A 24,122-nucleotide genomic window follows, 5' to 3' on the forward strand; every position below is an offset into this window, starting at 1 on the left:
TTTAAAATGATTTGGTTTTGTTTTTTTTATTTTCTTTTTTTGGAGTGATTTGTCTTTTCCATGTCACTTGCGCACCGTTTGAGATCAGTGAAAGCGCTCGTGTTTGTACGCTGTTGTCAAACTGTCAAACTGTTGTTTGTTACAGTCACTCTTGTATTTTTAAACCAGACATTTTAAACAATCTCCCTGCAGGATTAGTGAAACAGTGAGTCATTTTGTATTTATTCTCAAATGATTTCGACAACCAGCCTTTTCTTTTCTCAAATACTATACAATCTCCTAATTAAACCTGGGTATGAATTATTTGAATTGAAAGACACTTCAGATGTGTGAGCAGAGGTCTTCAGAATCCAGTGCCTGAGAGTTGTCCACCCTAAGTTGTGTTAGCCCAATACTCGTCTTAGTAGTGGATCACAGTTTGAACTCTTTCATGCAGCCTCCTCAAAACAGCATGACATCAGTATTGTGTCTGCTTTTGATCTCAGTTTTGCTTCAGTTCTCAGAGGGCAACTGTCCCCATGGATGTCTGTGTACTTCTGATATACTCAGTTGTGGGTTTCTGGGAATGGACAGATTTCCCTCCCCACTACCAATCACCACTTCCACCCTGGACCTTAGTCACAACCGTCTCAGCTGGCTGGCATCAGGCAGCTTCTATGGGCTTCCCAGACTGAACACTCTCCGTCTTTCTCATAACCATATCTCCCTGCTCAGTCCTGGGGTCTTCCACAACATCAGTAACCTGCAACACCTGGATCTCTCCTCCAACAGACTACAGGTCATAGGGAGATACCACTTCCAAGATCTGCCTGGACTTGAGGAACTGCTGCTGTATAATAACCGCATTGTCCGCGTGGAGAGCAATACTTTCATGGGTTTGAGCAATCTCAGGAAGGTCTACCTCAGTCTTAATCAGATCACTGACTTTCCTTTCTTCTCTGTTCGCAAGCATACTCATCCCAACCTAATTACCCTGGATCTGTCCTCTAACCGTATGTACCGGTTACCTGTGGATGACATTGTGGTGTTGCCAATGTCAGTGCAGAGGGGCTTGTTTCTTCATAATAACAGCCTTGTGTGCGACTGTTCTGTGTACCGTATGTTCTGGCACTGGGAACAGAAGGGTTATGACTCAGTGAGACAGTTTAAGGAAGACTACTCATGCTTGGTAGACGGGGAACCGCGTGCCGCAGTGAAGTTCCTTCGACATCCGCACTTCTTTGAGAACTGTACCATTGCAAATATGATCTCTCTAATCTCTCCCAAAGCTAATATGGCAGTGTACGAAGGGGAACTGGTGAGACTGGACTGCACTGGTACTCACAACAGTGAAGATGTTTCATATTTCTGGAACACACCACATCAAGAGAACATAAGTCAGATGATCCAAAATGGCACTTTGCGTTTGAACCAAGATGGCAGTTTGGAGATTCTGTCCGTCCAGCCCGAGGACTCTGGAGTCTACCAGTGCACGGCTCTGGATAACTTAAAGATGGTAAACGAATCACGGGAGGTGAATTTAACAGTGGTGTCACAACGGATGCTCGATGCACCTTTCAACACAGGTTATACGACCCTCCTGGCCTGTGTGGTAACTCTGATACTTGTGCTCGTTTATCTTTATTTAACACCATGTCGCTGCGGGTGCTGTAAGCCTCCGCTTTCCTCTCCAGCCATTTCTGGAGTGTCTGAGGACCACTGCACCCTGTCATCCATCTTCGGAGCTCCACCCGCCGTAGATCGACTCAGGAGCAAATCCAGTACTGACAGGCATGTCGTGTTCTTAGAGCCGCTCGTGGAGGAGAAGAACGGTCACCTCAGGGCTACATTTGCCATGGAGCAGCCCACTCTTCGATGGGACATGGAAAACCTGACACGGATTGTGGAGCACGATGAAACCGTGTAGCATGTAGCATTAATTCTCAATTCCACAGGATTAATTTAAGTCTGGCAAAAAGTTAGTCAATGTTGGGTTGTATGGTACAAGACGATTTCAGTGGGATGTGCAGCTATTGAGCGCAGCTATGAGCAGTCAAGTAGATTCCAACTGCTAGAATACTAGAAACTCAGTAGTGTTCTTGATGTCCTTAAAATGTGATGCTGTGAGAACTGTGAGGACATTATTTCTGAATAAATAGTTGTGGATCCCTCAAACATACTCACCATGATTTCCAAATAAATTACAGTTTTCATTCTTATATTGCAACACAGTTTTGTTTTGGCTTTTTTTTTGTCAAGAGAAGTAGCACCTTGTGATGGTTAATAAGCACAGATATTCTCAGTAAGTACACAAGTTTGTTTTATATCATACAGACAGTAAATAGTAAATTACACTATGTTGCACTCCGAACAAAAAGCAACATCTTCAGACCCCACAGTTTTAGTAAAAGTACACCAGATGAATACCGCAGTGAAACACTTTGGTAAAATCTATCTGTTGCTCTCACAGTACGTATCTTGTAATACAACACAATATCAAATTACAATACTGAAGTGCGTGTGTATGTGCATCATATGTAATTTGTCAGTGACATTGTGCAGCGGAAGCCTGGCAAAGGTTTGCAAACCCAGTTATCAGAATTATTTAAGAAGATGGCATTTTTTGGACAAAACATTTTGGAATCAACACTGTACAAATTTCCTTAGAGTGGAGGATGAAGACAAAAAAAAACAACAAAAAACAAACAAACAAACAAACAAACAAGAAAAATGGTCCAGGGAGCCTTATGACTCAAGGAGCAGAGGAGATTAGGATTGTAAAAAAATGTTCAGATAGGCAATATAACATCAGGATTCATTATGTCTCTCCTGAAACATGGGAACATATTACCAGTGAAACCAGATACATACAAGCAGACATGTGATAAGAGGTTTCCACTAAGATCTAAGTGCGTAAACAGTGAGACAAGAAAATCAATCAGCCTTGGTGTAAGCCACCGCAGAAAGCTTCCTTGATCATCTTTAGATTATGGTCTAATCTGCTTGGCTACATGATCACATGTAATCCCTTCTGTCAAGGAAAAATTTCTTCAGACCAATAGCTCAATTTCAGATCAAGAATACTTGATAATTACAAATGTGTTTAAGCAACCAAGTCAATTCCTAAATTTGTAAATGTCTGTAGAAAACAAGGTTCTAAATCTCTATCACGACTATGTCATTTCTGTGAATGTGTTCATGTTTGGGAAAAGCAGGGCTGATGGGACATAAATCAAAAATAGACAACACAGTCATAAGATCCACTTCCACGTGATATTACTCTTTTTGCCTGGTAATAGTAAAGCACCCCAAATTGCCATTTCATTACATGAATGTGCTTTGTTAAAGGATTGAATGTTCATGCCACAGCCTGATCTCTACACACCCACATGGCAGAGTGTATTATCCACTAAAAGCAATACAAAATAAAAAGGCACGTACAAAGGTAGAGAGTTAATCCATACTGCTGCTCTCCAGATGTGATCAGATTTATCTGCCAGACTACACGCATTGTTTTCTACCAGCATTTAATATTCTAAAGAACATATGTAACCTATTATTACTGCTACAGCACACTGTGCGACAACCAAGCAAATAGTTATATTTAAAAACAAAAAATGTTGACCATGGTACCAAACTGTTTTGTATTTATTGTACTGCTATGCTAAAAATGGTCCATTTGTTAGTCGTCTAATCTGTACTTTAAAAAAAAATTGCAATAAAATATTAATTGAAACTAGGATAAATGAACAGATCATTCCCTTTACTAAGCCAAATATAGCCACCTGTATTTTTGTGCATAATTTGTGGAGAGAGTAGTCAGTTGTTCCTGTTCACATAATATGATGATTACATATAACAGAAAATCTGAGCCTCAGACAGTATTAGAGTTACGTAACCCTCTGACGCTCTTATCAAAGCTTCCCCTGTTGGCTAGGCTCTGTTAAAAAAACAAAAAACAAAAAAAAAATGGTTGTTTTCAGATGCACACATGCCAAATGAAAGATGACATGAGCCAAGGTCAGGTTTTAACAGATTACTCTTCAGATAAAAACAGGTGCTTTGTCAATTTTTCAGCCTTTCCTTAATCCCTTAATCTTTCTTTTTTTCCCTCCCCATGTAAATCTCTGTGAATCAGGTCACAGCTGGAAAGAGATCTGGGCATCTTCTCCTGGTCCGAGATGTTCTGCTTAGGTGAAATGTAACGGTATACTCGATAAACTGGAGACCTCCAGAAGTATTTCAACAGGCAATGCAAAAAACCTGCTTTTAACGTGAACCTCCATTTTAAAGTAGTAAGAAAAGGGCCTGTATGTTCTCCAGCAACACTTTCCCCTGACAAAAGAGCATATCCATATTGACTGTATACACTCTTGAATAAATGTGTCTTTGACAGTACTTTCTCAGCGGAACTCCAAAACCCAATGCATAATACTGTTACATCAGGCTCAGCCACCATCTGAGGTACACTACTACACGGTTCATTCTGCAGCATCATCACAACAATGCCTCAAACTACTATGATATCACTTACACCTTCTGTTCCTGCCAACCCGATGACTGTCCTGAGCTGCAATTCTCCGTTTGTGGACCAGAGGATTACCCAAATTAGCCACGCCATCACTGTTTGTTTACCTGTCACCATGCTGGTCACCTTGCAACATACATTGTTTGTGGAGACAAATTTCACTCAAGCCCCCAAGATATTTATGGGCCTCACAGTACTCGTACTGATGCCCCATTTTAAAGCCTAGCACTACTTACCTGCTAAAAACATACACAAGCCAGCAGGGAGAGAGTAAAACTGTACTCTCTCTACTTGACAGGTCATTTCTGTTCAGGTAAAAAGTAATTTTTATATGAAATAAGGTGCAAAATTTGTATTTTCAAAAGAAAATAGCAGGACCTCACTGGGTAGAAAGCACTGCTTTTGAATGAGTCCACTGCCTCAGAATCAGGGGGAAATGGTGATCCCTACTGGCAGTTCAGTGATATTACATGTTTCCTGGTTTTCAAAAATCTGGCTTATCAGAAATCAGAGTCTAGACATTGGCAGTTTGGCACATTGGGAGTTTTCTCAGACATGATAGACATGTTAATTTATATAGTAAACTGTAGGAAAATCCATGCACCACAATACCACAACATTTGATACAACCTTGTTTTAATAGAACATTTTTACAACCAAGAATGTAAAAAACAACCAAACAACAACAAAAAAAAAACAGCTAAAATGAAGAGTGACCTATTACTTCTTTTTTAAAAAAATATTGTCTGCATTTTCCTTGTTCATGAACCATTTTGAAAATCTGAACAAAAACATTTGACAAAAAAAACAAAACATTGAAAGGCAATTACATTTCTTGGCAATATAAATATAGTGGTCTGAACAAGGTTTTCTTTTTTTTTTTTTTTTTTTTTAACTTCTTGTTTAGGAAGAGCGTTTTTTTTTAGTAACAGCAAAACTCCGGCCACAATCTGCCAGAATCTTCATTTTCAGTCATAGAAAACCAGTAATTCCACTTTTTCCTGGTATCTTGATTCAATGTGCTCTCAAAGTTAAATATATACATTGTCTATGCCAGTAGTCTGTGAGTGCGGCACTGATTGTTAGGGGTAGGGGTAGTCTGAATAGTAGTCCTGGTTGCCACCTCCACCCCTTCCTGGAGGATACCCCCAATTACAGTTTGACCCTCCTCTGATCTGCCCACGGAATGGTCTGGACCTCATGGGCGGTGGAGGAATTCCTCTCCCCCTGAAGCCCCCGCGCACTGAACCGTCCATAGTCCCTGAAATTCCCCCTCTGGAACCGTACATGCTGCTGTTGCCATGGGGACCGACCCCTGCGACTCCTCCCCGGCAAAGAGAGCCCACGGCTGCCCCAGGGATGGGCAGGAGTCCTCTGCTGGGCGTGCCACCTCTGCTGGGGGCCGCCCCGGCCTGGCAGGCCACCTGACTCTCCGTGGAAGAGTTCACTGGAGTCCTGCTACCCTGGCTGCTTGGGGTCAAACTCCCAGGGGTGCTACTTTTTTCCCCGCCGCCTGTGTGGCCAGGGATACCCGGAGTGGACGTGTTTGGGGTGCTTCCACCTACCTGGCTGTTTGGCGTCCCACATTCATTACCCGTTGCCCATAACCCCTCTCCTGAGCCTGCTGCTGAAGCCAGCGTCCCTGCTCCCTCGGTTTGCGCGGAGGAGAGGCCACTGTAACCTCCTACACCAAGTCCTGCTGCATAGCTGTGCTGGACCCCACCACCGGTCCCCCAGCTGTAGCCCAGCACAGGGGGGATGGGGGCAGCAGTTGGGTCGGAGTAACTGAGGGAAGAGGGGTGAGGGGAGGGTTGGGGAGCAGGTTCAATGGCTTTACTCTGTGCATCCTGAGATCCACAGAGAACCAGCTTATTAACACTGCCAGTGGGGGGGGCACTCGCTCCCAATGCCCCCACAGAGTCCGAAATAGACAGGGGATTTCCAGCAGGCGCTGTCTCTGCTACGTTTATACCCTGCGTAGATAGCCCTTCCGCTGCGGTGCCAGAAGGCTGTGCGAGTGGCTGGACAGAGGTTTGCTGAGCGTATTCTTGTCCCTGTGAGGGTGGACAAGAAGAGGTGGGGTACGGAGATGGCATGGGGTATCCTGAGGAATTGGAGTAAGGGCTCCACTGTGCCGATGTGGAGCACAAGTAGCTCTGGTGTGGATTCACCCCGAAATTCACTAAACCGTCCTCTATCTCAGACTTTGTAGTGCTGCCCTGATTAGTGGCTGCGTACTGTGACAGGTGACTGAGAGAGCCGTAGTCCGTGGGGTAAGAGCTTTGAGTGGGGAAAGGTATGGAGCCGGAAGGGAGCAGAGGGTCCAGAACGGGCTGGTTGGGAAGGGGTGGCTGAAACTCCTCTATTTGTGGTGGAGGGGGCTGGGGAGGCATCGCATCCATTAACACATCATGTCGCTGCGTAAGAGGCTCTGCTGAGACACAGGTGTCATCCTCAGAGTCTATGGACATGTCCTCTTCCTGTACACACTCATCCTCCTCCACTAAGAGAGAGAGAGAGAGAGAGAGAGAGAGAGAGAGAGAATATAAGTAAACATGAAGGCCATGGCTTTGGAGCGTAAGGAAAGGACTGACACTTTTCTATTATATTACACTACATTTGTAGGTTTTTACAAATATAGGCTCTTTTTACTACAGGCAAGCATGATACTATGCCTGAGACCCACAGGAAGAATGCCTGAGGAGTGACTGGAAACGCAACACTCCCTTTGGTTGTGACAGGAAGAAACTTTTGAGATGAGCTCAGATTCAAAAAGGGGTAGCCAATCCTCTTGGCTGACACACAAATGTTAGAGTATAAAGTTAAAATAGTTAGTCTATTTTAGGGAATGAGGTGACAGAAAGATCTAGGAGATATGAGCTCTATCTAAGGACATTCATCCACTTCAGAGAGCAGAGGTAAATTTTCAGATAGTACTTAAGACTCAGAAAATTGCTGTTTCATATTCGTGAAGACACAGGTTGAATAAAAGACAGACATTTCCTAACACTATCCACACTCTCCTGTCCTTGTTTTAACACCCAAGCAATCCCCTTTTTCTTCCAAAAAGGTATGCTGTTAACTGAGGCCATGTAAGTAATTGAACGGATACCTGTAGCAGGCAGGGTTGGTCCATCAGTTTTACTAATGAAGCTGACCAAGCTGTGAAAACTGTTCATGATCTCATCCATGCTAGCAGTCATGATTCCACTACTGGAGAACTGTGAGGACATCTGTGAATGACTCTCTGTTGATAAAAGCACAACAAGACTGAGAACTGAAACAAGCTACAACGAAGTATTGGCAGTCACAGTACTACGACGCCATGCAGTGGACAGCAGATGCGAAACCGCAAGGGGGTTAACTGTACAACAGTGGAGAGAATGGATTCACATGGTGGAAACTGTCACATTCCGAAAATAAATCCCCAGAAGAGTCAGGATGTCATTAAAAGATTTTTCATTCAATTGTGTCTTCTCAATCATATTTGTTCTATTTTAGAGTGTAGGGTGAGCACAAGCATGGAGTTAAGTTGATCATTCGAATGGCGTTTTAATTATCATTAAAGACTTTTCTAATAAAAATCCACCTTATTTTTTCTAGATTTACAAAAACAAATTAAAACATACAGAGTAAAATGTAACATAAGTATAAAATGTAATGACTGTCTGCTTAAGCAGTGAAGAGAAAAGGTGACATTCGGCTCTGCACAGAATGAGGTGTACCTGTGAGGAAGATGATGTGTCGTAGTTGCGTGTGTTGGGCCTGTAACTTTACAAGGCAATCCAGGTCAGGTGCCTGTCTTAATGGAGTATCACACTCATGATAAGGCAGGAACTCCACCAGGTGCTTCTTCTGATAGGCTGTCAGCAGGTTCAACAAATCAAGTGCTTCGCTGTTCATCCTACGATCAAAACAGGGACATGAATAGTCAGTGATCTGTCTGTAAAGCAGGCCCAGGATTGGCTGAAGAGAATGTCGATCACTTGCCTGCTAAGCTCTTTGAGTCTCTTCTGAGTCTTACAGTGAACTTTCCACTTCCAGGGTGAGCTCTGCTCCTCCAAGAACTTCAGAAATGCCTGTAGTTTCCCTGCAGAGCAGAGAAAACACACAAAGCCAATAAAACAGACATTAACAGTTGGGGTTGGTTTGATCCAAGCAGAGAAAAAACAGACACATAAAATGGAGATGGAGTGAAGATGACATCTGTATGAAATTTTTTGGATATCCAATTCTTTTCTCAGTATTGTGACACCACTAAAACTCACCCAGAGTGATGAAGTCAGGGTTCAGTACAGACTCGTCTGAAACAACGAGGCCTCCAGAAACAAAAAGCTCGTTGTAAGTGCGGTTTTTCACATCATCTAAGCTGTCCACTCCAGCAAAGTATACTGTTGGCAACTTCTTCAGGGACACCAAAGCTGGGATCTGGAGAAGAAAAAAGCAAATGCAACAAAATTAAGAAAAAGATTACATCCGAGCACAGCACATAATTATGGCCATAACTTCATTACCATCAGGGAGGTGTCGATGGGGATGTGTCAAAATTAAGTCCCAGTCTACAACAGCTTATTATAGGTTACCTTGTGAACATGAGAGGCAATGTCCTCATTCTGAATGATGACCATAAATTTTTGCTGTCCGTTGTTTTCCAGGTAAGTCTGAGGGTTACACTCAATGTTACCAAGACTCTTCAAGTATTCCTGTGAAACAAAGCACATTAACAGGATGACACTAGACACAGAAAAACAGGACAAGCAAGATTATGTTTGCATCATAACACCCTCATAATATGAGCCTTAAAAACCAAGCCATCATACCTTAATCTCTGCACAAAGCTGGCTCTCCACCTCATCTCCAAGTTCAATGTAAAACATGACTGTGTGCATTTGCATAATCTCCACCAGAGTGCACAGTACATTTGAAACATCAGGCTTGAGCTGGCCGATCACACTGTTTCCCACCGCGCTGGTGCTGCCGCCCAGGGAAGGATCAGGAGGTGGGTCCGGTATTGGAGGAATAGGTGGAAGAGTGACGTTTCCTACTGATGACTGGCATGTAGGGCTATTCACAGCATTCATCATCTTGGGCTTTTCCACCTTAGTCTTATCACTGAGGTTTCCTGCGGTAGTCGCCTGGGAGGTCTCTTTGACAGTGCCATGGTGGGATTTGCCATGATGGGGAAGTTGTTTTTTGCTAACAGGAACTACAGGATTGGTAGGGGCCTTTGATTTAGACATAGGTCCTAGTGATTTGGGGACAGGTGTTTGGAGTTTGGTGCTTAAGGCAGCAGCACTAAGAGGAACAGAGTTAGGAGCTGGAGAGAGACTCATACAGTGAGGAGCAGGAGCATTCTGAGGAGATGAAATGGGACTAGGACCACTACAAACAGGAGTAGGGGCATGGACTTGGGTAGGAACAGGAGTAGTAGCTAAGGGAGCAGCTGGAGTAGAAACAACAGCAGGAGAACGAACAACAGCAGGCTCTAAGGGAGCTGAAGGTGAGTGAATCAAACGATTCATCTTCTCACATAGTGTGTTGACGTGTCCCTGAACAGGGATGGGAGAAACGTAGCGTGAGACAAAGGGAGAGAAGGCAAAGTTTAACCGATCTATCCGTCCATCGAGCGGCTGTAGAGGAGGCTGTGAAATGTAGTATATCTGCTGGCTTTCCATCAGTCCCTGAATCTCAGTGCAAAGGCATTGGAACTCCTGACTCAGTAGGTCATCTACTGATTTCCCCGGCGTCCCTGCGAGCTCCATGTTGTGACCACCATCACATTCTGAGGGTTGGTCTGCAGAGAAACACAGAGTAAATTAATCATAATGACGGTTGACCATTGCTAAATGCAAAAAGGAGGACGAAAAAGAAAGACTGCTTTCTAAAGACAACCTGACCTGTGATGGGGGCGCTTCGGGCAACGCGTTTCTGGTTGGAGACTTCTGCAGGACGAGTGGGCTGCTCAATGGAGGAGGAAGGACTGTAGACATCCACACTGCTCAAACTGCAGGGAGTCTGCACCTACACACAAACGCACACACACAACACCCACATTAATCAGCTCTGCATAATGGAGACTGCAGGTCTGACTGTTTTCGTACAAGACTTAAACAATCTAGATAAAGATACTATTTACCATAAACAAGCTTAAATGTAAAGAACCAAGAATGAACTTGTTCAGGTTGGCATAACAGGTTGTGCAATTTCTCAAGAAGCTGGTCAGCCAATGTTACTGCTGCTTGCAACAGCAATACAACTGATTCTTATCACAGGGGACCGATTCAACACAGCTGATTCTGATTACAGGGAACTGTTTTGTGTTACAAGTCTGAGAACCAGTAACAAGCCCTGCGGGAATGTCTTTTATGACTGTGTATGTGTGAAAAGCCTTGTTGGGAATTACTAAACATAATGCTGCTAAAACGCACCTCTGACCCTCTGATCTGGGTGACCGGATCCTCTTCCGTGAGCTGTGTTCGCAAATCAAGGTCACAGCGGTTGTCAGGTTTTGAGGGCTCGCGTCCTTGGTTAGGCCCCAAACTGCCTGTGAATTCCGCCGCCTGAGCGTTGGATCCTTGCGACGTTGTCTTTACCATGTTGAGGAATGCTTTAAACAGTTTGAGCTGAGCTTCATTAAAGGACGTGTTACCTTGGCTCACCCGTGCCCTTAGGTCTGTGTCACCGATGCCCATGCTGTCCATCACCATGGACAGAGAGAGAGACTGACCATCATCATGATGGTCCCCACTCAGAGGAACTGGACAGAGACAAAGACAAAGACAAACAGACACGCTGAATGATCCATCCAATCCATACATCCAATGACTTGTTTCCAAATGCTGTTCTGACATTCAAACTGATTTTTTATATTGTCAAATTTTCACACGGTAGCATTTACAGACCTGTATATAACCTGCACAGAGACCCTTTTGTAGAACAATGATTGCTCTACACCACCTTTCAAACCGATCATCTAAAAATCTATGAGTCCTCACCTCTCCCAGGCTCTCCGTTACTGAGCAAGTCCGTCCTCAGGTATTTGCTAACGTTCATGGCTCCTTCATCCTCCAGTGTTCTTTTCAGTCCTACAGGATCCCAGGCCTCCTCCTCACGGTCTGCCCCGCTCCCCTCCTCCTTGCCCAGAGTCCGTTTACGTAGTTGAATTAGTCTCAGCAGCTTCTCCATCTTTTCTTTGTCGTACTCGCCCTGCGAGAGTCGAGTCCTTTGGGCACCCCCGTTCGACTGAGCCACGCTCAGTTTACCACTGGCTGTAGCCTGTCTGTCCGAGCCCCCCCAGTCCGAGACGGGGCTATAGTCCTCACTCCCCGCAGGAGGAGTGACTCCTGGTACCGTCGAGCTCTCCACCAAAGCCTGTATTTTCACAACAGGCAGCTGGAAAGTGCTCGGTCCATAAAGGTAAGAGTTAAGCATGGAATCCAAGACTTTGGGCCGGGACGGTGGCTGTGTGCACACGCGTTCGTCCAGGTTCGACCGGTACTCTGGAAGGTGGAACGGCCGGCCCGCGCCCTGTTCCTGGAGGTTAAGGTAGTCCATTGCCTGGCGCTTTACCCCTGCAGCAAGGTCTTTGGTTGGGTTAGCGCGCATCCTCAGCAGTGCTTGATGGAGGGCAGGGATGAAGGCATCTATGTGCTTTATGATTGGGTCTTTGGGTTCTAATGAAGCCAAAGAGTCCTCCTCTGGGTGTCTGGACACTAATGGGGCAGAGAGTATATCAGTGTCTATGGAACACATATATCAGAGCCACCAACAGGACACCAAGCGGATGAGTAGTTAAGTTGTGAATTCATAGTGCGAAACGTAGTGCATAAAGTGATACTCACTGAACCTTGAGACCATTCTTGGCTCTTGAAAGATAAAGAGTGCCTGTAAACCTCGGTCTGTCCGTCCTCTCCTCTCTACAAATCAAAAAACAATTGGAAAAATATTAAATCTCAAACATGTAAAACTACTGATAATGAGCTGAGTCAAAATTTCAAAGAGGTCTGAACATACCATTAGAACTGTGCAAGTGAGAAGATGACAAGAGAAAGAGGAACCCTCTGTCGATCAGCGGCTTAACAAGAACCTACACAGAACCGAACGGAACCATTACAGAGAGGTAAGGGTATATTAAGGGTGTGTTAAGAGTGATTTGAATAATTAACTGATGTGATTAATATCTGAATTTAAAGGGGAAAGCAAACTACGAGAAGATCAGGCAGGCCTTGGCTATCAAACGTTTGCACTCAGGCGCATGCAAATATTCAAACTGAAATCAATTCTACAGGTCACAAACTCACAATTTTCTCCCTCTCCAGTTGATGAAGCAGTCCAGAAAGGCTGTTTCCCTGTTTAGACCTGCTTATTACTTCAAACAGACTACAGTACATCCCAAACTTGAGCACTGAAATATAGAATGAACAAGGAAAAAAAACCCAATGTGAGATACTGAAGAAAATGACCTAACTGTGACAGGTATTGCTTTGATTCAGGTAGACAAAAGAAAAAGAAAAAACAGCAAGACACGGCATTCTGACCTTCATTTGATCCAACATAGGTATCCCATGACAACAGAACTGATGGGATTTTCCTCTTTATCTGCTCTAGATGCATTTTCATACTGATGTCCAGTTTTTCTGGTCTGAAATCAAATCAGTGTCGGTATAATCAAGGCATTCATCAAAACTCACAGAAGTAACCTAGCTAGCTGTCTGGTAAAGGGTGCGTGCATTCACAACTGAACTGAGTTACTCCAAGCCTTCATCACAAAAGAAACACAATCAAGATATGCAAAACAATGCTGTGTCAAATCTGTAAGAAATGTAAAGCACATGTAAAGTCAGATAGGAGCAGGGCCAGTATGAGGAAACTCAACCGTGTGAGATAACAGGTCTCTTGAAGGCAGACATGATCATTTCATTGTTTTGTGCCTTCCAGCAGTTGGGATTCATAACCTGCCTGTTTCTAGACTCACAAATTCCAATCAGTCGGCTGTACGCATATTTACAAATCCTGCCAAGTTCACGGAACAGAGCTGTTTTATCAAATCGACACCTGTTTCTGCTGTACCAGCATACTTCCTGTCCGTGGGCACTATATTGTAACACACTCAATAGCTCTCTTAAAATGAACACTCCAACTGAAATTATCTGAAATTACACCAATGCAATGCTTATGTTTCAAAACTGCTTACAAACACGCACTGTCAGAAAATCCCACGCCAATCATCCCTTGCAATAAGATTTGAATTGTTAATTCTTCTTTGTCAGTGTATTCAGAAATAACAAACCAAAACTATAACTTATCGGGATAGAAAAGTTGTCAAGGACTAGGTAAAAACCTAGACTTCTGGAAAGTGAAGTGTACAGCAAAGCTAACAATCAGAATCACTGGGAATCAGGTGAAATATGGGGGTATAGTAAAGCAGGGGAGACTTACAGTTTGTAGGGCAGAAATGGGTGACTAGAAGATCGGATGCAGATTTGATACAGCTCCTCTCCTTTATTCACCAGGGGTCCACTCCACACTGTGTACTTCCGCCGAACTACATACAAAGCGGTCGCCAACAAACAGAGACCACCAACAAACACGGGTCCGTGAGTCAGAGGTGCAACACACGTGTATCACAAAGGAACAAGTAAAGCTTTATTTAAACACTGAAATGCAAAAACACAGACTTAAATCAGACATACGCTGAAACGTTAGATTACCTCTAGGTCCTTCATGAACAGTGCTGATTATTCTGAAAATGAAACAGACCGATCAGCAACGATGAGACACAACATTGACGAGATGAGCAGCACTGGTCAGAGTGGTGTAACGTCTAACTGTACCGAATGACAACACGCGCGTAGCAGTGTACCTGAGAGCAGCTGCGGCAGATTCTTTGCCTTTGTATTGAAATGATACCACTGCATACGGACACACATGCCTGGGCCGGGATCTTAGCTCCTCAAACGCAAATTCAAAAAAGTATTGCTGTGGACAACAGAGTAAACAAACACGCCATGTAATGCAACAATGGTCACAGCATAGCAGTTCAGTACCTGACAAGTGTTTGTCACTGCTGATGAACCACAGTATTCAGAATTCTCTACCAAAAAAAACATAAACCAAAGGATGTGTGTTGGTTAGCACTTCACTGACATACCTGAGTACGCTCAAAACCCCTGTAGGAGAACCGTGAGGTCACTTTGCAGGCATTTTTGGACACGTGGCCATCAAATTTAGGCGAGGGTTCCAGATTGCTTTTAGGCATATTGTCATGTATCGTTTTTAGTCTACCCTGGGGACCAAAGATCAAACATAGCAAGCAAGTAAGCAAGAGGTCAGGCATTGAGGAAAATAAGTTTGATTCCAAAAAAGACGTGTCATTCATGTCAGTCCAGAGCAAATATAATTACCTTCATGATTTTGAATATTATTATATCCCCAGAGGCACCCACTTCGAACGGATTAATTTGCAACAAATCAGAATACTTTGACAGGTAAACCCCTTCAAAAAAAAAAAAGAAAAAAAGAGAAGAGACAAAAAGACGAATACGCCCATTAGTTAAACAAGTCCTAAATCGATGGTGTAATTCTCTCAGTTCACTTGTGAATGAGCTTGAGTTCATCAACAGATCTCTGTAATGTGGTCTTTTGATATACTGTTATATCCAGGCAGAGAAGTGGAGAGTGTTTTTCATTTCTGTACATCAGCTCTTCTGCAGCAGTAGGAATAAGGTGCCTATCTGTTTGTGAATAGGTGCATGTTCTACATACATCTTTCAGCAAAACAAGTAGCAACTCACAGACGTTAAATCAAAGCAATACTCCAGCAGTTTTCAGAAAGTTAAAGCCTGTCTTTTCTAAGGATATTAGAAAGGTGACACTTCAGTTGCCTGTGCTGATATGACAGTCAAGAAAGTCAAAAGATACATTTTCCTTTACAAATTTCTCTCACCCAGAATGTTCAACAATGAACAGAAATCAACATCACTTCATTCTACATAACAAATCACAGTCTGCCACCAGGCTATGAAAGTAAACACAAATATACCAACATTTAGGACACCATGGATCACAGGATTCTCCAGTATAGCATAGTACAAAGCAAGAGCACAAAACAACAGAACCACAAAGAATTGTTACCAGTGAAGTTCAGGGTCAATTTCAAGACTTCAAGAAACAATCAGCTCTCTGTTATCATATGTTCTCAACACAAAGTAAGTGGTAGCCAGGTATTTCTGAGCAGAAAATCTGAATATGACTGTATACTGTAGGCCTATGTAATATACAGGAATGCTAGGATGACTACGTGATATACAACAGATCATATGTGTTGCTGAAAAACTCCTATCAGCAAGTAACAGTATGAAAAAATAACACATACTTCAAGGGAAGAGTATGTCTCACCTTTAACGGGATTTCCCAGCGTGTTAATTCGAGCATGTCCAACACAGAGGCCCTTTTCACAGATATACTGAGTCTGAAACACAAATTTAGACAGTTAACACTAGTCTCCTTCAACTTCTATTATTTCAGAGAGAGAAGACATGAGGTTAGAAAGCTAACCAAAGAGACAGAGAACTAAATGCTTTAAGCAGGCATTTAAAAAACAAAACCAAGGACTGGTGTCATGCTAAGGCCAAGATACCACATGTCGGGCTGCAGATGCAGGCACTTTCAGAGTTCACTGATGTCTATGGCTGAATGTCACAAAAACCATGATACCGTCTTCATGAGCAGACCAAAGGCCTAACCTTGTTTTTATCTGGCAGTAGGAACCCATATGACTCAGTCAGCTCTGTATCCGTCCTCCCTGCCTGTTTAAGTTCCCTTTTCTTCTCAACAAACTGTAAAGGAAGGGAGCAGAAGTTTAGAAAAAAATCAAACCCCAAACCCTGCACCTGGATAAACCTGTAAAGTGTGTTGTAAACTCTCTGATAATAACAGCATCGACTGAGCAGCAATTTGGGCTTTTCCATGCATCAAATATGTGATTAAGAGACCTAAAAGCAAAGCACCTACAATGACTTTGTCATTCATGAATAGAATAAACTTCCACATTTATATCTTGGGTACCCCATTTGTCATCACACATGGGAATACACAGATTAATCGCTGTCAAATCAAAAAGAATTTGCCTTAAATGAGCATGTTTGAATTTTCACACATGCTAATGCATTCAGTATAGTGAGGAATGACAGTGAAGACAGGGCTAATACTGAAGGACTCAGTCTGCTTACTTCTTTCTCCAGGAGCTCATTGTGGATGAGACATACTTTGGTGTAGGTGAAAGACCCTCGGGAAGAAGAGTCCAGATAAAATGAAGAGAGCAGCTTCACTATGTCCTCAAATTCACGGGAGTCTGGGGGTACTTGCTGAACCAGTCCTGCACAGACAGAAAGCAAGAGAGAGAATCATAAGCAAGGTATATCTGATATACTTGGTATACCTTACACTGAGTTTGGAAAAAGCCTCCCCATCTTACACTGTCCTCACAAGAGCGCCTGGCTCTCATAAATGCAACAATAGTGATTTGTTTTGGAAATAGGTAAGTTCACCTCAAAAAAAATGACAAAAGTCATACTCAAAATATATTAAAAGAAAAAAAAAAAGATGGTGACATGACAAAAAACACTTTATAAATTAGAAGAAATGTTTCAAGGATTGAGAAATATACCCTACATTATGCAAAGAGGAGTGTCTCAACCAGAATTTCAGTCAATGCCGCAAAAAACATGCAGATAACTAAATAAAGTAACAATGTTCATACACCTTGCAAAAACTTACAAGTCAGGTATTTATAAATTCTAGGTATTATACTATGGAGCAACTTTTTAGACGTTGTTTTCCTCCTCACAGTATTTAACAGTTATGACTTTCTTAGATAAATATCACATACAGATATGTCAGCATTTAACGACGACAATACTACCGACCCACCACTTCGACACCACAACTGACTGAAGCCTACGCTTAAACAAGTCAGCTGACTATGGCTCAGTTACGATATCCCTTCGTTTCATGTAAATTACATTCTTGTGTAACTAGGAATTGTATGTCAGTTTTAGTTCGACATAAAGTCAAAGAACCACCACAACCTTGGAAATCCTCACCCATACTTGCTGGTAATGACACACTTGTCGTAGGGGTGTAATCAAAAGCAACACCGAACAAAGCTTATTGGTTTTTAACCAAAATCTCAGAACCGAACCGTGTGTATATTTAGGTCTATATGCATCTAACACGGCGACAAAACAAGATATCTTTCCCTGTATGGCAAATCATCATAAAATGTCATTCAAGGGGACCACATGACACCGGAGCAGAAACGGGCCAATGGACAGGGTCTTGTTGTCCTCCATAAAAACTGTTTGGGACTGGTGGGCATTATAGAACCAAGAGACATTAACAGTAAAGCCCTTTTCCATTGATATGGTCAAAAGAAACACATTGGCGCCATTCATTTCTTGCTGTGGAGCGAGGAGTGGCAAAGATTTGTCATGTGGAGGGGTTTGAAGTGTGTGAAGTAGGAGTGGTGAGTCTTGTTAGCAACCCGCTAACTGACAAATATGAGGGTCTGAAGTTTTCCCCTCCAGTCACATAAGGAAGAGGACAAAACTGCATGATCAAATATGCATGTATTGGTGCTATTCACTGTGTTGGTATTGTAATGCGAAGGTGCTTGGTGAGAATCGTTTCTTCACGTGGTTATCTTTTTGGAGTTTGAACTTACCTCTAACGCCCTGTGTATACACATTTAGATTAGCTAGCCACAACGTTATGTTCCAGATGACCATACACTTGTCGTATGATAAAATGCTCTCTGCGGACTGCTAAATGTCGTGACATTAATCTAACATCAGCTGGCAGATAACGGGGTTTAGCAAGCTGCATGCAGGATAGATGGAGAGCGAAACAGAAGCAGTCCCTTTCGGGAATGCAAGTTAGCAGACACAACCTTTCTTTTCCTTGATCTTCCTGGGAATCTGAAAATTCCTCCTTGGCAACTCTTCTGTTGATCTCTGGAAAGTCGACGGAGAATTGCTGCAGTTTTTCAAATCCGCTGGCCCACTCCTCCGCCGCTCAGAAGCATCTTGTTCAGACATTTGCTCGTCTTCACATCCAGCTTGATCGCCATTTTGCTTGGATGTGGCCGAGGTAGAGGCTGACAACAATTGCTTCTTACTTTCACAGTCCTCAGCGGTTAAGCCACCGGTCTTAAAGCTCTCCTTGTCCTTAGTTCTCTCCTGGTTTGAAATGTAGGCCATTTTTCGGGCACCTTTCACCCTTTCAGCTGGCGATGAAGTTGGTTTCAGCGCCGCTTCACGGAGTAATTCTCCTTCTCAACCAGCCTCCGCCATTATGCCTCTGACGTATCCTTTCTCCACCACTGCAAAACCCTGTCGTCACTCTGTTTACATTCTAGCGGGCCTACGCCCCCCAATGGCATTGCCTTTCACTACAACCTTGTCTAGACAAGAAGTTGTTGAAGCCCGATAGACTGGTTTGAGTCACTCTATGTTTACACAATTTCGTCAACCCAAAAGGAGTACATTCATAACGGCCCATGCAGCATTTGATTTCTGCAACACCTCACCCACACTTTAAAAACAACTCAATTTGAGCTAACGTGTGACCCGAAATAATATATGTTAAACACCAGTTCTTTTTTTTTATTTGGATTTACTTTGATCTGTGATCTTCAGCTAAGGACACAACACTTAAACATTTTTTTGTGTTCAGTACAAACACATAGATAAGTTAACATTAACATTCATAATTGCAAATCAACATCCTGCAATACTGACAATCAAGAGATAGCAACATCTTTGAGACAGATGCATTTTTTAAAATAAGGCCTCAGTATGAATCTATGTGCAAGAGGTATTATGTTCATTCGTGTACCATCATACTGCCTCTGCTGTACACGTCATATTCTTTATAGCGAATATAGTCCTTGAGGCTGTTGGGTAATGGCAGAAAACCGATAAACACTGGAGCTTTCAGACGCAGGCGAACAAAGCGCTCGCGGATCTTCAGCCTACACAGGTGTTTCAGGCTTCGTGTATTCTCTGTGAAAAACATTTATTTTCCTCTCAAAACATCATTACAAATCAGTGAGTTTAAACAAATTCTTGGATAAAATGCATGAAATGTTCACTGAATGTGCAAAAATCTGACTAAATTCAATATTGCCTCTTCTGTTAAGAAATTGAAACATAATAAAATTGAATAAAATTGAAATGAAAACGATTGAAATAATTTCTTTTTTTTAGTTACTTACGCCCAAGAATAGCCATTCACATTTAAAGTAGATCTTAAGTACATTTATTCACAATCTAAAGAAATTAAATGAGGATCTGGCTTTCAGATGTCTCAACCCTGTCACTCTGACTTACTTACCTTGGATCTTGCGTATCTCTGGCCACTGTTTCTGCTCTACTAGGACGCTTTTTAGTTTGGAGCAGAAAGTGACGTGGTCCACATAATCCAGCATGACTCTCACGACCTGTCCTGAAATGTGCTTCAGCCAGTTAACCGTGATTACCTCACAGAACTGTGGAGACAGGAGAGAGGTGAACTGGGAAGGCTTTCTGTAGCAATCAGGAATCAGTTTTAAAGAGCGGAATTATGTTGCTTTATACTGTATTCATTAAATGTATCCTCAGACACGCTACCAAAACTGACATCGGGGACATTTTTTAAGGCAAGGTAAGCTTCAGGCAACAGCAGCTGACACCACACAGAGAATGCATTTACAATCAAAATAAAACTACTCCAATATTATTACCACCTCTCACTATGTCTGTTGATATCATTCTTGATTAGGTGATCTTAAGAAAAACAGAAACAGTCATTATTTTTCATGCAGCTGCCTCAGAATTCTATGTCTACGCTGTGTGTTGCTGTCCTTTAAATGATAAAAGAAAAAAAAAAACCAGATACATATATAAAATATTCAGTCCATGCCTTTTATTATCTGAGTGGAATGTAATTGTCCCTGTGTTTCCACCAAGACAAAAAATCTATAAGCGACGGTTAATTTGGCTGTCTTCTCTCTCTCTCGTTAGTCTGCTTAATATTGCTCGTTCTTATCCTGTGCCCGTCTTGCTACCCTCGGATAGTGCTTCTCTTTTTGCTTATCACATTGTTGCATATGGCTTTTACATCTGTATCCTTAGTCCATATTTCCCTCTCATCTTTTTAACATCTTTTTTCTTTATCCGTCTATTTCTCACTGCACCATTCCATGATCTCATACTTTGTATTTCAGTGTCCTCCGTTTTGTGTCTATGATAATATCGCAGAAACATTAGCTGGCTTTTAATCTACACATATTTTACAGTTATTCACCCCTCTGTGACTGAGTTGCACACAGCACAATGTGGCAGGGTCAGATCGCCCCTTACTGTTTTTAGAAAGGGGTATGGTTCGGAGTTGTTGGGGATAAACTTTTGCTATAGGCTACGTCCATCTAAGCAGTGTTCACATTCTCCCGGTTAACTACTTTGTGGGTGACTACACTTCGAACGCCAATCAGAATATTAGCTCGCTGGCCCTTCACGTGACAGCCAATAGCCAGCCAATCAAAACAGAGTTTTTAGAGGTCCAGCTGGATCTGCTCGCCACACACAGTGACACTGATTTACAATTATTTGAGAAGTTTTTCTCATTCCTTTCCGGTAGTCTGGGAGACGCTTCTAATTTCCGGGAAACTTGGATATTTCCAGAGACTTGGAATGTCTGCAATAGTTATTTCCAAATTCTGTAGCCCAGTAAAGTCTGAATGTCTTTCCTGAGAAAGGGTCACAACATTTCAAACACCTTTGCAGTCACTCCTAGCTGAGGACATAAAACAGAACTTCAGAATAATTAACATGTATGTATGACATTAACTTTATAATTGGAAGAGAAAGATGGATCAGGACTAATAAAACTGATTTAACCAGACTGGTCTTACCACCATGTCCTTTATGACTGAAGCACTCCAGCCTTCATAATCTACAGGCACATGAGACCCCTCTCCATATGGACAATCAAAACAGCGCTGGACGTCGTACCCGTGATTGAGAAGCATTCGTAGCATCACCTCATCCTTAAGAGCGTATTGCAGAGCTGAGGGGAAGTGTGTTGTGTTGACACGTGAGTAGTAATTGACATTTGCACCATAGCGCAGTAGTGTATTAATGAGTTCATAGTTCCCGAGCCGCAGCGCCACCTGCAGGCAGTTGACGGGATCCTGGTTGGGCATAGCACCGGCCTCTAGCAGAAGCCGTGCCGACTGAACGTCATTGTTTGACACAGCAAAATACAGCGCTGATCGGCGTTCGTCGTCATAGTTACGTCGCACCTTTGGATGCAGCATGAAGTTTGGATCATAGCCAGCACTCAAAAGCAGCTCCAGGCATTGAGAGTGTCCACCTGCTGCAGCTGAGTGTAAAGGGCTCATGCCACTCTCTTTCACTGCCTCCCTCTTTGTAACAGGGATTAGGTGCTCCAAAGCTCTGTGGGAAGAGAAAACAGAGAAGTTGATGGGAGGATTTCAGGTGCATGTTAACAAGGAGCACAGAATTTGGCACTGCATTTTACTGAACCTTTTGGCCTCGCACCATGTGTGCACATGAGAACTGTGTATGAGAAAACACAGGTATGACACTCACAGCAGATGCCCACGGTATGCTGCACGGTGAATGGGCAAATGTCCTGTGTGCGTGGGTTGGTTGGGGTCAGCTCCATATTCCAGGAGCAGGGAGATGATGTCAGGGTTACCTGAGGCAGCTGCCTCAAACAGGATAGAGGCAGAGTCAGTTGACTTAGACAGAGAGATCACACTGGCTCCTGAAAAAGAGACATGAGCACAAAACATATACAGTTGTTTGATTTTAGTCATCTGTTTCAAATGTTTTGGTTTCTCTTGTTATGATTAAGTCAAACCTATGACAACACTTATTTAGCACAAAGCATAATATTCTCACCAAATATATTTATATTGGAAAAAACCGCTCACCTTTCTGGAGAAGGATCTCCACAATATTTAAGTGCCCAGCCTGTGCAGCCAGTCCCAAAGGGGTACGTTCACTAGCATCTTTAGCATTTGGGTCAGCACCAGACTGGAGGAGTAAGTACACAAAGTTTTCTAAGCCTAATAAAGAGGCTTCATGGAGAGCAGTTCTCTGAAGACCTCCTCTTTGGTCCACTTTAGCACTGAAGCGAAGCAGAAGTGATGCCAAATCATATTGGTCATTCTTTATAGCTGTGTTGAGAGAAAAAATAGGTAATGTGATGTAGGACAGAAAAATACATAGGTAAAATATTTTCTAACAGGGACATCGCGAAAGGTTTTTAGTGTGTCACAATTGTCTAAAACAGGAGTATCTTAATTCTGATGCACTGTACTGTTTGTATGCCTAATTTGGTAATGTTTGACCTGAGTCAAGTTAGACTCACAGCCTAAGACGACACAATTTTTCCTCATATTATTCTATGGTTTGGATATGGAACAGGTTATTTCCACTCAGTTAATGAGGAACATGTTATTTCCATTCAGTTTTCTGTGTCTACTTTCTTCTGCTTCCCCAATTTCAGCTGTTCTGGTGTTGGGAAGATTAATGTCCTTGCACACCTGCAACTAATGGAGAATCCTCGTCTTCATTTTGGCAGTTAGGGCTGCAGCCATTCTGAAGCAGGAATGTAGCATTCTCTCTGAGACCGCTGACAACAGCCAGAAAGAGAGGGGTCTCTCCCCTAGCGGTGCAACACTGCCCCGCCCCCTGGAAAGAGGCTGAACACAGTATGGGCTTTTTAAAGCAAATTTTAAAGGACATGTCCTTCAAAAATTCAGAGACTGTTTCTTGTATTAGAAAAAATTATGTAAGACGCAGCAGTATCATTGCTGGACCTGAGAAAGTGATCTCCAGTATGCTTCTCTTTTCCTGAACTGCTGCTTCATGCAGAGGGATCCAGCCCCTGCTGTCAGGTTGGGAAAAGGCTTCTCGATTCCAGACTAGCCTTTTAAGGGCTTCTTCATCACCTGGGTTTTCCAAATGGACAAAAAGAATTTCAAGATTTACAAGGGGCTTTTGCTGACAGAGAGAGATTCTGGCTGAAACGGGGTCTCATGCTCTATCTACAACTCACCTCTCTGAATGGCAATAAAAATTTCCTCATTGTCAAAGTTATCCAGAGGGGCACTGAGGGAAACAACATTAGAGAACACTTCAGTGTCTGTCTATCCACAGTAATCAAAACACAAGGTGAAGGATTAGTGGTGCACAGTTGTAACCATACCTGGCGACTGGGCCACTGTGCTTGGCATACGCCAACAGACTCTCTTCAATCATGTACTGAGTGGCCTCATCTTCATCCCAGTCATCCTCTGAACCATCAAAGTCTGCCTCCATGTGCCTAGGTATCCTCTGTGGCAGTACATTTTTCACTATTTATATATTGCTGTCTCAACAAGAAGACATAGCTGGAGGATATAATTGTGAAACCTCTGATATGTATATGATAGAAAAACAAATCTTATTATTGTAATTTCACTGACAGAAAAACTAGTTAAGACATTGCACATGAAGCATCGGTGCAGTATTTCAGTGGCCTACAATCAATTTTCCCCACTAAC

At 42.8% G+C, this 24,122-nt stretch overlaps 3 protein-coding genes across 3 annotated transcripts; 1 reads left to right on the top strand and 2 right to left on the bottom strand.

Moving 5' to 3' along the window:
- Positions 1-451: 451 nt before the first annotated feature.
- On the top strand, positions 452-1,906 carry LOC115806883 (amphoterin-induced protein 3). Its single transcript, XM_030767743.1, has one exon. The coding sequence runs from the start codon at positions 452-454 to the stop codon at positions 1,904-1,906; it is 1,455 nt and encodes a 484-aa protein (XP_030623603.1).
- A 3,461-nt stretch (positions 1,907-5,367) lies between these two features.
- On the bottom strand, positions 5,368-18,834 carry tasorb (transcription activation suppressor b). Its single transcript, XM_030768943.1, has 23 exons — positions 18,456-18,834; positions 16,738-16,883; positions 16,252-16,344; positions 15,905-15,977; positions 14,911-15,002; positions 14,658-14,792; positions 14,370-14,485; positions 14,218-14,249; positions 13,946-14,051; positions 13,045-13,148; positions 12,808-12,911; positions 12,521-12,593; positions 12,349-12,423; positions 11,503-12,219; positions 10,936-11,264; positions 10,405-10,528; positions 9,328-10,301; positions 9,091-9,210; positions 8,776-8,935; positions 8,498-8,597; positions 8,233-8,411; positions 7,620-7,754; positions 5,368-7,010 (listed from the first exon to the last, which is right to left on the bottom strand). Exons 1-23 carry the CDS (start codon positions 18,763-18,765, stop codon positions 5,590-5,592), a joined length of 5,718 nt encoding a protein of 1,905 aa, XP_030624803.1. The 5' UTR covers positions 18,766-18,834; the 3' UTR covers positions 5,368-5,589.
- Positions 18,835-19,390: 556 nt separating this feature from the next.
- On the bottom strand, positions 19,391-23,898 carry asb14b (ankyrin repeat and SOCS box containing 14b). The gene is made up of 9 exons (XM_030769688.1): positions 23,786-23,898; positions 23,636-23,688; positions 23,397-23,528; positions 23,121-23,279; positions 22,506-22,751; positions 22,159-22,336; positions 21,459-22,002; positions 19,901-20,054; positions 19,391-19,569 (listed from the first exon to the last, which is right to left on the bottom strand). The coding sequence occupies exons 1-9, from the start codon at positions 23,896-23,898 to the stop codon at positions 19,391-19,393; spliced, it is 1,758 nt and encodes a 585-aa protein (XP_030625548.1).
- Positions 23,899-24,122: the final 224 nt, after the last annotated feature.

The sequence above is a fragment of the Chanos chanos genome, chromosome 3 (genome assembly GCF_902362185.1).
Source record: "Chanos chanos chromosome 3, fChaCha1.1, whole genome shotgun sequence".
Taxonomy (NCBI): Eukaryota; Metazoa; Chordata; class Actinopteri; order Gonorynchiformes; family Chanidae; genus Chanos; species Chanos chanos.

Coding starts and splice junctions, on each gene's coding strand:
- LOC115806883 (XM_030767743.1), top strand. CDS start 452: ATGACATCAGTATTGTGTCTGCTTTTGATCTCAGTTTTGCTTCAGTTC.
- tasorb (XM_030768943.1), bottom strand. CDS start 18,765: ATGGCCTACATTTCAAACCAGGAGAGAACTAAGGACAAGGAGAGCTTT. Junction 13,149..13,945: donor CCATTTCTGCCCTACAAACT/GTAAGTCTCCCC, acceptor ATTTGATTTCAG/ACCAGAAAAACTGGACATCA. Junction 12,220..12,348: donor AAGAATGGTCTCAAGGTTCA/GTGAGTATCACT, acceptor CTGCCCCATTAG/TGTCCAGACACCCAGAGGAG.
- asb14b (XM_030769688.1), bottom strand. CDS start 23,898: ATGGAGGCAGACTTTGATGGTTCAGAGGATGACTGGGATGAAGATGAG. Junction 23,280..23,396: donor ACTGGAGATCACTTTCTCAG/GTCCAGCAATGA, acceptor TACTGTGTTCAG/CCTCTTTCCAGGGGGCGGGG. Junction 22,752..23,120: donor GGATTCTCCATTAGTTGCAG/GTGTGCAAGGAC, acceptor CTCTCAACACAG/CTATAAAGAATGACCAATAT.